The sequence below is a fragment of the Lepus europaeus genome, chromosome 1, assembly GCF_033115175.1.
Source record: "Lepus europaeus isolate LE1 chromosome 1, mLepTim1.pri, whole genome shotgun sequence".
In the NCBI taxonomy this organism is placed as follows: domain Eukaryota; kingdom Metazoa; phylum Chordata; class Mammalia; order Lagomorpha; family Leporidae; genus Lepus; species Lepus europaeus.
This window is the reverse complement of record NC_084827.1, coordinates 143,040,088-143,053,234: the sequence shown is the minus strand read 5'-3', so window position 1 is coordinate 143,053,234 and position 13,147 is coordinate 143,040,088. Positions and strand designations below refer to the sequence as shown.

General features: G+C 39.9%; 1 protein-coding gene across 2 annotated transcripts in view; it reads left to right on the top strand.

The window, feature by feature from the left end:
- Positions 1–13,147, top strand: part of SATB2 (SATB homeobox 2) — a 194,674-nt gene that overhangs the window by 65,718 nt on the left and 115,809 nt on the right. For both annotated transcript variants that reach the window (XR_009865797.1, XM_062189594.1), the window contains one exon: positions 12,786–12,912. Coding sequence is in view for 1 of the 2 variants with exons in the window: in XM_062189594.1 (XP_062045578.1) it covers positions 12,786–12,912 (127 nt within the window). In the remaining variant the exon portion in view is untranslated. The remainder of the gene's footprint in view (positions 1–12,785; positions 12,913–13,147) is intronic.

The following is a 13,147-nucleotide window of genomic DNA, read 5'->3' as shown; positions in this document are numbered from 1 at the left end:
GCTATGGAAATCATCAGAAAGTCTTTGGGGCATGTGGTGGACTCCACAAGATTGATTTGAAGGTGTCAGCCCCCTGAGCCTTTCAGAGTGCCTTCATCAGCTGTCTGGAACATCTCTTGTGCTGACCTTCCTGGATGTCCAAGGTGCCAAGGGTGTAGGGGTTGGCAGGATACGGGGTAGAGACTGGGTTAGAAGCACAAAGTCAACCTGCACAGTGAGCGGGTGCTGCCCATGGGCTGTGGCAAGGGAAACTCCTTTCCTCCTTCCCTCCCTCCCAGCCATCTGCCAGGCACTGTGCTATACGTGGACCTCACAGTCTAGGGAGTAATGAGACACCACGTAGTTACAAGTGCAGACCATCACTGGGATGATCATTTTTGGCAGGGGCGAAACGAAGCTGCTGATGCCTCCTCTCCAACTGCGGCCACTCCTAGAAGTGGCAGAGGAAAATGGCTTTCTTGTCATGTGCCCACTATACACCCACAATCTTTTAGGCATCCTTGTGCTCATGGGGCTGTGACTAAGGCTATGAAAACAACATAAATTGACATGCCTCTGCCTTCTGATGGTTTGTAGTCTAAACATGGCAAAAAGTTTCTGAAGTCTACACATCTACGGGAAACTTACTTCCCCTGGACGTTGCCAGTGCAGCCCATGCCAAGTCCTCAGCACTGTGGGGAATTAGAACACAGTCACCGTGTGCCACAACACCATTTTCATTTCTGACAAATCATGATGTTCTGCTTTCTCTTCAAGCGTCCTGCTTGATAGTAGTGATAATATTTCCTAGAAAGTTGGAAAATGAAAGAATTTGGGAATCCTATGGTTTTCTGCTCTTCTTTTGAGAAGAACCAGTGGATTCATCTCCTCAGTGTAACAGGTCGTCATTTTATAGGTGATTTCCTGAGCAGTGATGTCCAAATCTGGCTCATTTTCAGCATCTCCTGGGATTTTTATCCCTTGAGTTTGGAGGTCAGGATGGGGCCCATGACTACTCTAGGAATGAACTTGGAACCCATTCATTTAACTCTGACTACTCTGAGCAGCACAATCCTTATTGAACTGCAAATTCTTGGGAATGGTAGGGAAAGAGTCCATTTCTGATCTTGCCTGGCCTTCATTGTTCGGTTCAACTGCTGTGGGCTAAGCAGATATCCCATGAGGAATGATCTCTGTTGGTTTATATGCATTTTTTTTTCTGACATGGCTGAATATCTTAGGGACTCAGATAGGCCATTGTCATTATTCATCACCATGTGTGTTGTAACGACAAGTGTGACTTTGATTGTATTCAAGGAACGTTTTTCTTGCTGGGAGAGCACCTCCTGTGAGTGTGTATTGGGCCCTTGGCTTCCTTCATAGCCATTAAAATGGTTTGTAGCACTTAAATATGATATGGCCAAACAAATGAAAATCAAAGAGCTATCAGAACATGTTTGAGTATAAAGTATTTTTCAAGCCTGAAAAACTACATACATTAGTAGGTCTAATAGTAGAGTATGTATGACGATGAATCAGAGGTACAAATATATGAACACTGAAAGTAAAAACATGTTCTTAAGTGAACAAAACCAAAGAAAACCTCCCAACAAAAAGCAGTTGCACATTGAATGATTACAGCAATATTTGCTTCCACATCTTGTAGTTTCTTAACAAATTACTATGAAATCAGGTTAGTTGGAACATGAATAGAAATGCACAACATGAATGGCTACACTTTTGGCTTTCATAGTACATGGTAACATTTTCTTTCATAATCTACATGCCAGCGTAACATTGCCCTGAAGACCAGGTATTATGTAACCCTAAGTTATAGAAAACAGAATATGCCTGAAGGACTATTCTGGAGTAATGTAATTGGGAACATGCAATTGATAGAATTTTCAAGGGTATTGGGTCCAGTGATGGAATACCTGGAAAGCCAGACTCTCAGGAAAATTTGTTGCAACATTTTAGCTCCCATCTGAAAAGAATACATATAATTAGTTAGGATGTGAAATATGTGAGGCGACTGTATTTTTAGATCTTCGGTGGATACCTCTTACCCCAGAGGATGCAGAAACACTGGCTAACCCCAAGTTATGAATAGCATCTGCTAGAATGCAATGAAGTATGTTTAAAGAGTGTGCTTTTCCCCTATGTCTTTGATTATTGAAGATATTTTAGGGGGACAAATGCTAGAGGGAGATCGCCTTATGCAAATGTATTTCTAAGTAGAAAGGAGGAGAAAAAAAAGAGAAGCTTGGTTGTGTTACCTGCCAAAATTAGTCCTTTAATTTGAAACTCTTTTAGATAATGATTAAACTTGGAACAATAATAAGAAAATATATACCAGATGAAATAGTTTTTAACCAGTGGTGGAACTTTAGAACCAATCCCAAATAATTTCTCACAACACTTCTTTCTCATTTGTCCTGTTCTTCCAAGTAATAGTTTTAAATGGCACTCTTATGAAATAAATAGCTAAATACCAACCATATTTTTTTCATATCCTGACCAATATTTTGGCTGTTTTTCAGAAGAATTGGAATTTTGAAAATTAAATAAAGGTTTCTAAAATACCAACTACAGAAAGTTTATTTAATTTGCAGAATAATTTTGTTCTCTCTCTCTCTCTCTCCCCTCTATTTTTTTTTTTTTTTGGCAATAGGGTCTTTATTAATTTAGTCTAGTTACTTAGTGCTTATATTAAATAATCTAATAAAAGTCAGAGTTGTAACATAACTTTTCCCAAATGTGAAGCAGCATCTATTACATGAGACAAAATCTTTATGCAGTAAAACGCAAAAGTCATGTGTAGAATTACAGGCCACCAAATTGTATTGTATATGCTTTGTAAGTACAATTTTTCAAAAAATGGATGGTAGACATCTGTCTATCGTTCTAGTTTATCCAGAAAGTACTTCACAATTAATTTCAGTTTTTAAACACTAATAATCTCCAGGATGGTGATTTCCCCTGAAACAGATATGATTTTAAAAACGTAGGTTAGTATTCTTTTAGAGTCAAAAACTACCTTGTGTATGTGTGGCAGTAATCTCCGATTTGGTGCAAGCAGAGGGGCTATCTGTGGGGATGGGAAATAGTGTAGTTGGTGTTTGCTCATTTTCAGATAAATTGATATAGCAATACAGCCTCAACTCTTATTCTGGATTGTTGAATTATTTATTTTTGTCTGCTGTTTTCTTTTGTATTATTATAAATACAGGATTAAGTGCATTTCAGGCTCCCAGGCAAGTGTGTTGTGAGGTATCATTAATTTGTATGAATTATAAAGGCACCTGAATAATGTAGGGTGTTAGTTCACTTTCCACCCACTCTCACCCCAATGCAAGCCACTGGAGATACAGACTCTGTCTCTGAAATCAGAGCAGAAAGTGTGGAAGAGTTCAGTTTGTTCCAAGAAGGGGTATTGAGGTTCTGCTCAGCTGTGTGCTAAAAATCCAAAGATGTGCACTGTAACAGCCGTTTTTGCTTTGCCTTTTCTCTGTGTCCGCATTGACAAGCCATTCCCACCACAACTGTGACTGAGTTTTCTGCTGTGTTGCTGCCACAGCTGGATGATGTGCCATAGTCAGGCCACAGGTTAGAAAAGTTACTACGTACTGCTGATAGCGATTTCCTGTGAATTGACTGATGATAAAGAAGTCTATGTTCTTATTATGTAGGACAGACCGTTTTTAATTTTTTTTAACAAAGCATAGCCTAACAACAGAACACTACAGGCTGTGGTGTAGGAACACAGCCACCCTGAGGAGGAAATACAGATGCAATCAAGGTGGTGAGTTCCCCTATTTTTACAAGGGGCTTCATCAGCAGTTGGTCTATTGTGGAAATAACACCAAGACCCAGAAGCCCCAAGGCTTAGTGATTCTGGGGCTGGGGTTTTATTGACACTCTTTTGCCGAGATCTTTTCCAGGGAGTTATGAGATATATAAACCCTAGCCTTTGGATATTAAATTAATGTCTCATTTTTCCCCCAGACTCAGTCTTCATGTTGCTTTAAAAATTAATGTTAAAATGCACCTGGAATAAAAGAAAATTAGCCACCGAGCTGTGTTATAAGAATACACTGCCGATCTCTTGCTGGGTTACATGTTTCTGCCTCGCAGACTGATCTGAGGGCTTTATTCTGAGGTCTACCTGATAGTGTATATTTATTTTATCAGTATCTGTTTATATGCTACAGCAAACTGTGGGAATTGTTCTCATGTACAGGTGATCTGGTGCAGGCCTTTGTGAAGTTATTATTTCTTGGATTTCAGGTAGGGGGGTAAAGCTATCATCCTGCTTAATTTTAGAGGTGTTTTCTCTTAGATATGTGTCCAGCAATAAACTTCTTTATTCAATTTTGCACGTCAATGTGTTTTTTTAATTCAATTTTGTACGTCAGTGGGACAATGTGTTGGCCTATCTTTGCATCTTACTGATTTATAATAGAGACACAACAATTTGAATGAATCAGTAATTAGTACTTAATACAAACCTTTCTAATGTTCTCTTGATTATATTGTATTTTATCCTCAGGAGTGATTTCTAAAACCTTGATAAATTAAAATGTGTATTATCACCAATCCTATTTTTATATAATTGGTGGCAAATAATACAGAAGATATGAATTATGCAGTTATTCAAAAAAATATTGGGTTTCTTTGAGGTGGATTACAAGCTGACAAAAATACCAAAAACATAGGAACACAAACAGCTATTGAGATTTCTTTTTGTGAAATGTCAACTCTTTGACTCCAGCAAAATTATGTATTGAGAGAATAAAAAACTGGTTCTCATTATTCTATCTCTTTAATTTTAGACAAAAATTGCTTCCATTCCCAACCTAATTTTATGTCACTAATGGGAAATTTACCTACAATTGCATTTTGTTATTTGGTCTGAACTCATTACGCAAAGAGTGGATTGGCACTCCATATTTTAGAGTGAAACAGATTTGTCTGGAAAGAAACAGCTTTATTTATATTGTGTTCAATTCAATCATATTAACGTTTGTATGAATTTCAACCCCAAAATAAAGGCCCGTAGTTGTGACTCAAAGACCTTGAAACTGCATCTATAATAGTCCTCAGCACCAGGCATTTTCCAAATATTTTCAGATGATAAATTCCTTGGAAATATTAATGATGATTTGGGAAGCAGTGTCTACGTCTGAAACGGTACGGTGTGGGTGACTGCGTTTTCCTGAGAAGTCCCAAGTGTAGTTGACTCTTTAGCTTCTGGCTTGTCACCTGTTTGCTCGTTGGTCTCGTTTGTTCCTTTGTTTCACGTTAAATACTGAAGCTCTGCCTGTCCTGTGATTCTGGATGGCTGACCGTGTATTGGTTCTGGGCAGCAGAAGCAGAGCTGAGTATAAAGGATACAGGTCCAGTAGCTGAAACACACTCAGAAACACCCAAGGTTCTGGTCCTGGCTGTCACCCACTGAAGACCTTGCAGAGTCACTCTTCAGCTCGCTGAGTGCTGACTCCCTGCTGTCTACCTGAGGAAGAACTAAGTTTGCGAAAATTACTCTGTGAACTTAAAAAGTAACGTGAAGGGTTATTGTGATAAAGTGAGTTTCTGGTAATATACCTAAACTAACCAAGAAAATTTATTTTGTAGGTATGTAGCAAAAGGATTACTTCAGATGGGTTAATCAGGGTTGAAATTATTCCTAGAACAGAATTTGAACAATATGTAAGCTTTTTTGAAGTGAATATTAGCAATCAGTACTCTGGACACTAAAAGTATAATATGTGTTCAGAGAAGAAATGGGAATTGCCACTGTGTGCCTGGCTAGACTGTGTGTGTGTGTGTGTCTGCACGCATGTGTATAAAATATTATGTAATTTAAAAATCACTAGTTTTTCTCATTTTTCAGATTGGGATTACAAATTTTTTTTTATTTTCTCTCTTTTTTTTTAACTTTTATTTAATGAATATAAATTTCCAAAGTACAGCTTATGGATTACACTGGCTCCCCCCCCCCAACTTCCCTCCCACCCACAACCCTCCCCTTTCCCGCTCCCTCTCCCCTTCCATTCACATCAAGATTCATTTTCAATTCTCTTTATATACAGAAGATCAGTTTAGCACATATCAAGCAAAGATTTCAACAGTTTGCCCCCACATAGCAACACAAAGTGAAAAAACACTGTTGTAGTACTAGTTATAGCATTAAATAACAGTGTACAGCACATTAAAGACAGAGATCCCACATGATATATTTTTAAAAAATTAATTGATTTTCTATGCAATTTCCAATTTAATACCAGTTTTTTGTTTTTTTTTTAAAGAGACAAATATCATTTGTTATCCCTGATCGGTGATAACTAACTGAGCACCAAAGGGGAAACCTGTGGAAGTGAAATGGACACTATAAGAAACAATGACCTGATCAGCTCTTGTCCTGATTGTTGATGTACAATGTAATACTTTATCCTTTTTAGTATTTTGTTGTTGTTGTTGTTCTAGTACTATTGTTTGAACTCTGTAATTAACACACAATTCTTCTTAGGTGTTTAAATTTTAACTGAAAAGTGATCCCTGTTAAATATAAGAGTGGGAGAAAGAGAGGGAGGAGATGTACAATTTGGGACATGCTCAATCGGACTTGCCCCGGATGGTGGAGTTGGAAACGTGCCAGGGGATTCCAATGTAATTCCATCAAGGTGGTGTGTACCAATGCCATCTCACTAGTCCAAGTGATCAATTTCAGTTCACAATTGATGACTCTGATAGGTCTAAGAGTCAGAGGGATCACACAAACAAGACTAGTGTCTGCTAATACTAACTGATAGAATCAAAAAGGGAGAGAACAATCCAACATGGGAAGCGAGATACACAGCAGACTCATAGAATGGCAGATGTCCTAAACAGCACTCTGGCCTCAGAATCAGCCCTTAAGGCATTCGGATCTGGCTGAAGAGCCCATGAGAGTATTTTAGGCATGGAAAGCCAAGACACTCCGGAAAAAAAAAAAAGAAGACCTAAATGAAAGATCTCAGCGAGTGAAATCCCAGTGGAAAGAACAGGGCCATCAAAGAAGGAGGTACCTTTCTCTGAAGGGAGGAGGGAACTTCCACTTTGACTATGACCCTATCGGAATAAGATCAAAGTCAGCGAACCCTAAAGGCTTCCATAGCCTTGGCAACTCATGACTGGAGCCTAGGGAGATTACTGATGCTATGAACAGGAGTGTCAAATTGTTAAGTCAACAACAGGAGTCACTGTGTACTTACATCTCATGTGGGATCTGTCCTTAATATGTTGTCCAATGTGAAGTGTTGCTATAACTAGTACTAAAACAGTATTTTTACACTTTTGTGTTTCTGTGTGGGTGCAAACTGATGAAATCTTTACTTAGTATATACTGAATCGATCTTCTGTATATAAAGATAATTGAAAATGAAAAAAAAAAACTGGGATTACAAAATTTACTCATAGATTGTAAGCTTTGGAAATAGGAGTGACATCTGTATATCCAGCTATGCTACTATTATTGAGATTTTTCTCAGTGTTGCAAGTCAGATTTTATCCCCAATTGGCAGGTGACAATTTCTTTTTTCTTTGTGTTCTTCACTGCACTGTAGCTTTGGTGTGGTCTGCATCTCCCCTTGCAGGCAAAGATTGCTGTTAGACAAACCTATCTGAATTATTTCATTATTTCTTTCTCCCCTAACAATTATCCCTAGTTCAGACGAGCTGCATTGTAGAGCAGGTTAATCTCTTAAAGATTTGTCTTGATGTTGTTAGTACACTCAGAAATTTGTAACCCTAACTTTTCCTGAGCACTTACAGTGTGTCAATCCCAGTGCTAACCTTCATTTATACTTGAAGCTTCATGGTAAACATAAAGGGCAGGAGGTGTTATTATCCTCATTTTACCAATGTGGAAACTAACATGTGGGGCAGTAAGTACCTTGCCAAAAGTCTACAACTGACAAGCAGAGGAGACTGGACATGAGCTTACCCATGACTTCAGACTGTGGTCACCATCTCTAACACATACAGTGTGCTTTTCATTTGGGCATTCAAAGCCTTTCAAAATTTGGGGCCGGCTCTGTGGTGTAGTGGGTAAAGCCGCTGCCTGTGGTGTCGGCATCCTATATGGGTGCTTGTTTGAGTCCTGACTGCTCCACTTCCAATACAGCTTCCTGCTATGGCCTGGGAAAGCAGTGGAGGATGATCCTAGTGCTTGGGCCTCTGTACCCATGTGGGTACAGAAGCTTCTGGCTCCTGGCTTTGGATTGGCCCAGCTTTGGCAATTGCAGCCCTTTGGGGAGTGAACCAGTGGATAGATTTCTCTCTTTTTCTCTGCCTTCGTCTTTGTGTAACTCTGCCTTTCAAATAAATAAATAAATCTTAAAAAAAAAAAAAAAGAATTTGGAGCTGGTGCTGTGGTGTAATAGGTTGAGCCTCTGCCTGTTGTGCTGGCATCCCATATGGGTGCTGGTTCGAGTCCCGGCTGCTCCACTTCTCATCCAGCTCTCTGCTATGGCCTGGGAAAGCGGCAGAGAATGGCCCAGGTTCTTGGGCCCCTGCACTCGCATGGGAGACCTGGATGAAGCTCCTGGCTGCTGGCTTCAGATCAGCCCAGCTCCATCATTGCAACTATTAGGGGAGTGAACCAGGGGATAGAAGACCTCTCTCTGTCTCTGCAATTAACTCTCAAATGAATAAATAAATCCTTAAAAAACAAAAACAAAAAACCCCACAAAGTTTGGAACCAAGCTCCTTTCCCGTATCTCATTTCTTTTACCTTTTTTTTCCTCTCCCCTCCTTTCCCTTTCCTTTTCCTTCCCTTCCCTTCCTTCTGAAGTTTACTTATTTATTTGTAAGACAGAGTGATAGAGAGGTAGAGGTAGAGGTAGAGGTAGAGGTAGAGGTAGAGGTAGAAGTAGTTGTAGAAAAGAGAGAGAGAGGGAGGGAGATCTTCCCTCTGTTCACTCCCCAAATGACTGCAACATCTGGGGTGATCCAGGCTGAAGTCAAGAGTCTAGAGCTCCTTCTGGGTCTTGTGCATGGGCCAATATCTGCTGTTTTCCAAGGCACATTAGCAGGTAGTTGGATTGGAAGCAGAACAGCTGGTATATGAACTAGTGCTTTATACAGGATGCTGCTGTCGCAGGGAGCAGATTAATTCACTGTGCCACAACGCCAGCCACTCCAGTCTTTTCTTCTGGTCTTTTTCACACTGGAGCCAGTGTGACTTTGTAGGATTGACAGGAATGAGAGTGTGGTCTTTGAACTGACTCTGGACTCTGCTTCTTGCTAATGGTGCTAACTTGGCTACTCAGAGTAACCCTGTGAACTTCCACAGCCTCATGGGAGAAGTTGAAATCAGATATCCATGGGCAAAGAACCAGTGGAGACGTTGCTGGTGTGCTTACGATAGGTTTGGTGGAGCCAAGGGAAAACACTGAGGGCACAGAGAGATTGTTGCAGTGTTTTGTTTGTATTAAAGTAGATCACTTTTTAGGTACAAGGAAAGGAGCCACTGAGGAACAAGAGTAGAAGAAATGAAGGGAGGTGGAAATAGACAGTGGAACATGATTGATGTGAAGTCTTCCCTTTGTGTCTTAAATAAATGGGGTCCTTCTACAGGCACATGGCTGAATTAAAGACCAGAAGGTAATGAGGTCATCAAAATATCCTTGAGTTAGTGTTTGTGGAAGTAAATTGTCTACATGTTCCACTTAAGAATCATTAAGAAGGTCTAAGTAATGCCTGAACAATTGTTGAGAGTGAATTATATCCTGGCTCTATCCTAAGGGCTTTACATTTAATTTGTTCAATATTGTTACAAGATTAATGCTTTTATAGTTCCATTTTATAGATGAGAGGGTTGAGAAATTAAGTCTTACATAACTGTTAGGTGGTGGTGTCCGAATGCGAACAGAGGCAAATTGGTTAGGAAACTTGCATTCCTATTCTGAGTATTCCTGTTCTGATGGTATTCCACTTCCCAATTTGATATCCTTAATTATCGATTGACTACTATTCCAAGTTATTCTTTTAGTTGCTTTTCTATCCAAGAAGGAGGACTATTCTAAGGCACTATTCAGGGAGGATTAGTATTTTAGACAGACACCTTGATTGGAAGACAGGCTTATTAAAATGAGTTGCTCCAAGCCCTGCCTGGCTGTGCACAGTCCCCCTAGCAGTTCTTGCTCCGGTAGACTTTGGTGGATAGTGGATCTAGTCCATGACTTCTAGGACCCCGTGGGCTGGTCATTATGTTGTAGAGAAATAAAGTATTCACCACCTCCCGTTCCCTGAACAAATAGCACACACCAACAGCTCTCTTCCAAAATGTAGAAACCAACCTGGAGCAGCTTCTGTATGTGAAAGTATTTGGAGGTATTAAGTATTGTGCAAACACCTGTGTGTGTCTAATTCCAGCCCAAACAATCTTCTTCCAGCTCATGAAGATGGGGAGAGAATTTACTTAAATGGAGATTACTATTTCCAGTAGAGTGATTTGTCTATTATTTCCTATAGAGGTTTTTTCCTCTCCACTTTTAAAATTGAAGTATAACTTACATACAATTAAACTTATGTATGTTAAGTGCTCGATTCATTTTAATCATTTTCTTGCCCACATAACCCCATCCAAAATAAGGAAATGTGCTTATGTCCCTCTCCAGTTCCCTTTCCCAGCCGTCTGACTTCTGTCCATCTAGATTTCCATCTTGCCTTTTCTTATATTTCCTGGAGATGAAGTCATACAGATAGAGTCTGTTGTGTCTGGCTGCATTGTGATATATTCTTCTAATGGAATGCTCCTCCATGACAAAAGGAATGCACCACTGACAAACACAACCGCATGGTTGAATCTCCTGTAGAATCTGCTTGGAAGTGTGTAGAGTTCAGTTTCTTCAAAGGCCCTCAAGTTCTTAGCAACCACTAGGACCCATGAAATCTGTTTCTTCTACTTGCCTATCAGAGTGTGCCCTTGCCAACTCCATTATCCCTCTCTTTTCTCTTATAATGAAGAACGATGCCCAGAGAACATGGTCATTGTGTGCTCAGCTTATGGCTGATTGTGATAATGATTTTTGAAAGGAATTTAAAATTATATAATGATTTTAGAAAAGGAAATATGTTAGACATATTTCACAGTATCTTTTTGGTATTTGCAATTGCCAGAAGGAATGAAAGAAGCAAGGAAGCAGACCTACCCTCCCATGGGTGGCTGTCCAGCGGGCCTGGATGTTCATTTCATGACTGCTCCATGCTGTGTGCTGTGCACTTTTCATTGTCATGAGGGAAAATGTTAAGAAAACTATCCCCACAAGAAAACAGCTTTTCTTGGCAAGTGAAATCTGACTTATGAAGCCAGAACTGGAGACATACGGTACTATGAATGAGAGCTGTGTTACTTTATTGGATCTGAGTCCAGGCACTATTTATACTGCAGCATATTCAGCACCAGATTGTTAAATCTTAATACTGAAACAGTGCATCATTTTAATATTTTTGTTCTGTTTATTCCCTGTTTTCAAGCATTATGTCAAGCATTGCGCATTCATTTATTTCATCTTGGACAGGACGTGCCCTGACCAGAAAGTTCATTTCCTATTGTTGGAATTTTGCCGCGTGGCAGTAGGGCATCAATAAAGCATCATTTTGTGAAGCTTTTCAAAGTTCACTTGGGTATACAGGTGTTCTCTCTCTTTGATGATAAAAATATTTTTTAATGAATAGTGTAGTTGGGCTCACCTGTATTGTCAAAAATAAACAGGCTGTTTTTCTTTCATCTGTAAAACAACTTTTTTTTTTTTGTTTTTATAATGTGTGTGTGTGACAATTTCTGACATCCAGGGGATCATTGGATTTTTCATTGCCTACAAGTAAAATTGTTGTTACCCTGTGTCGTTGTGAAATGGGTTCCTCTGTTTTTCTTCATCCATGTTATGTGTGCCCTATGCACCGGGTAAGATGGGCCCATCCCTGAGTAAGTTAGCATTTTCTCTGTATGTTCCTGAAGCTGTCCCGCTCCCCTGCATGAATCTGTGTGCAAAAAGGGTATTCCTAACATCTGAAATCGCTGCTCTGGGTAGCCCAAGTTTAACCACGATTTTTCCTCTTTTCTCTTTGTCATGCATGTTTACCATATGCAGCAGGAAACCCACAGGGAAAGGGTACTATTGTCACTCTAAAAAAAGCTAGGGAATTAAAAAAAGAAAGGAAGTTTGAAGGCATTTTTGCTATTTCTGATCTGTGGTCAATCATTGTGCTATTGCATTTGGCCCAGGAAAGCAACCCCTCTGCCTGGAGAAACGTGGATCTGGAAATGAACTCTCACTGCTTCATCAGCTCCAAATGCTATTCGCACTGGGAGTCACACCACAGTCAGGATGTAACTGCGCGCAGAGCCCACACACAGGAATTCTCTTGTACAATTCAAAACCAAATCTTGTATTTACTTAAGACTTTTTTTTGTCTATGAAATCAGCAATCCTGTATATTTAGCATCAGTCTTAAGTTAGAATGTGAAGCAAGACTTTGAGGGAAGGAAGTGTCTGTATGGTTTTCTAAGTAATTTAAGAAACAGGGAAATAAAAGATCGCATCGTCCATGATTAAACCTCATCCTTTTCATCCCCATCTTCCTGTGTAGTTAACTAACTCTATTGTCAGCCAGAAAGAAATAGCTTATTGCACCGGGTTGTAAAATATCTGAGTGAGCCTTGAATGTTGACTATTGAATGACCTTCTTCACACTGGACAAACAATGGGAAGGTTTAATAAATAGCAGCTATGTGTTTATTCTGTTTTTCTTCCCTGCAGGAATAATCAAGCTGGGGAGGTGGAACCCTCTCCCCCTCAGTTATGTGACAGATGCACCCGACGCGACAGTGGCCGACATGCTACAAGATGTCTATCATGTGGTGACGTTGAAAATCCAATTACAAAGGTGGGTGTTTCTGAACATCTGCCTTGCCTTACTCTCGGAGCTGCTCCGTGGATCATAGATGCACTGCAGACATCAGCACATCCTGCCTTCATTAATTGCTAGACATTGGGTGAAATGGAAAAAGGGAGGAAAGGGGAGGGGAGGAGGGACCTCACCAGGCATCTTTATAGTCCACATTCCAACTGTTTTATGTTTTGTTTTCAGATGCAGTCAAGTGGTAACCTAGGGGCAACTT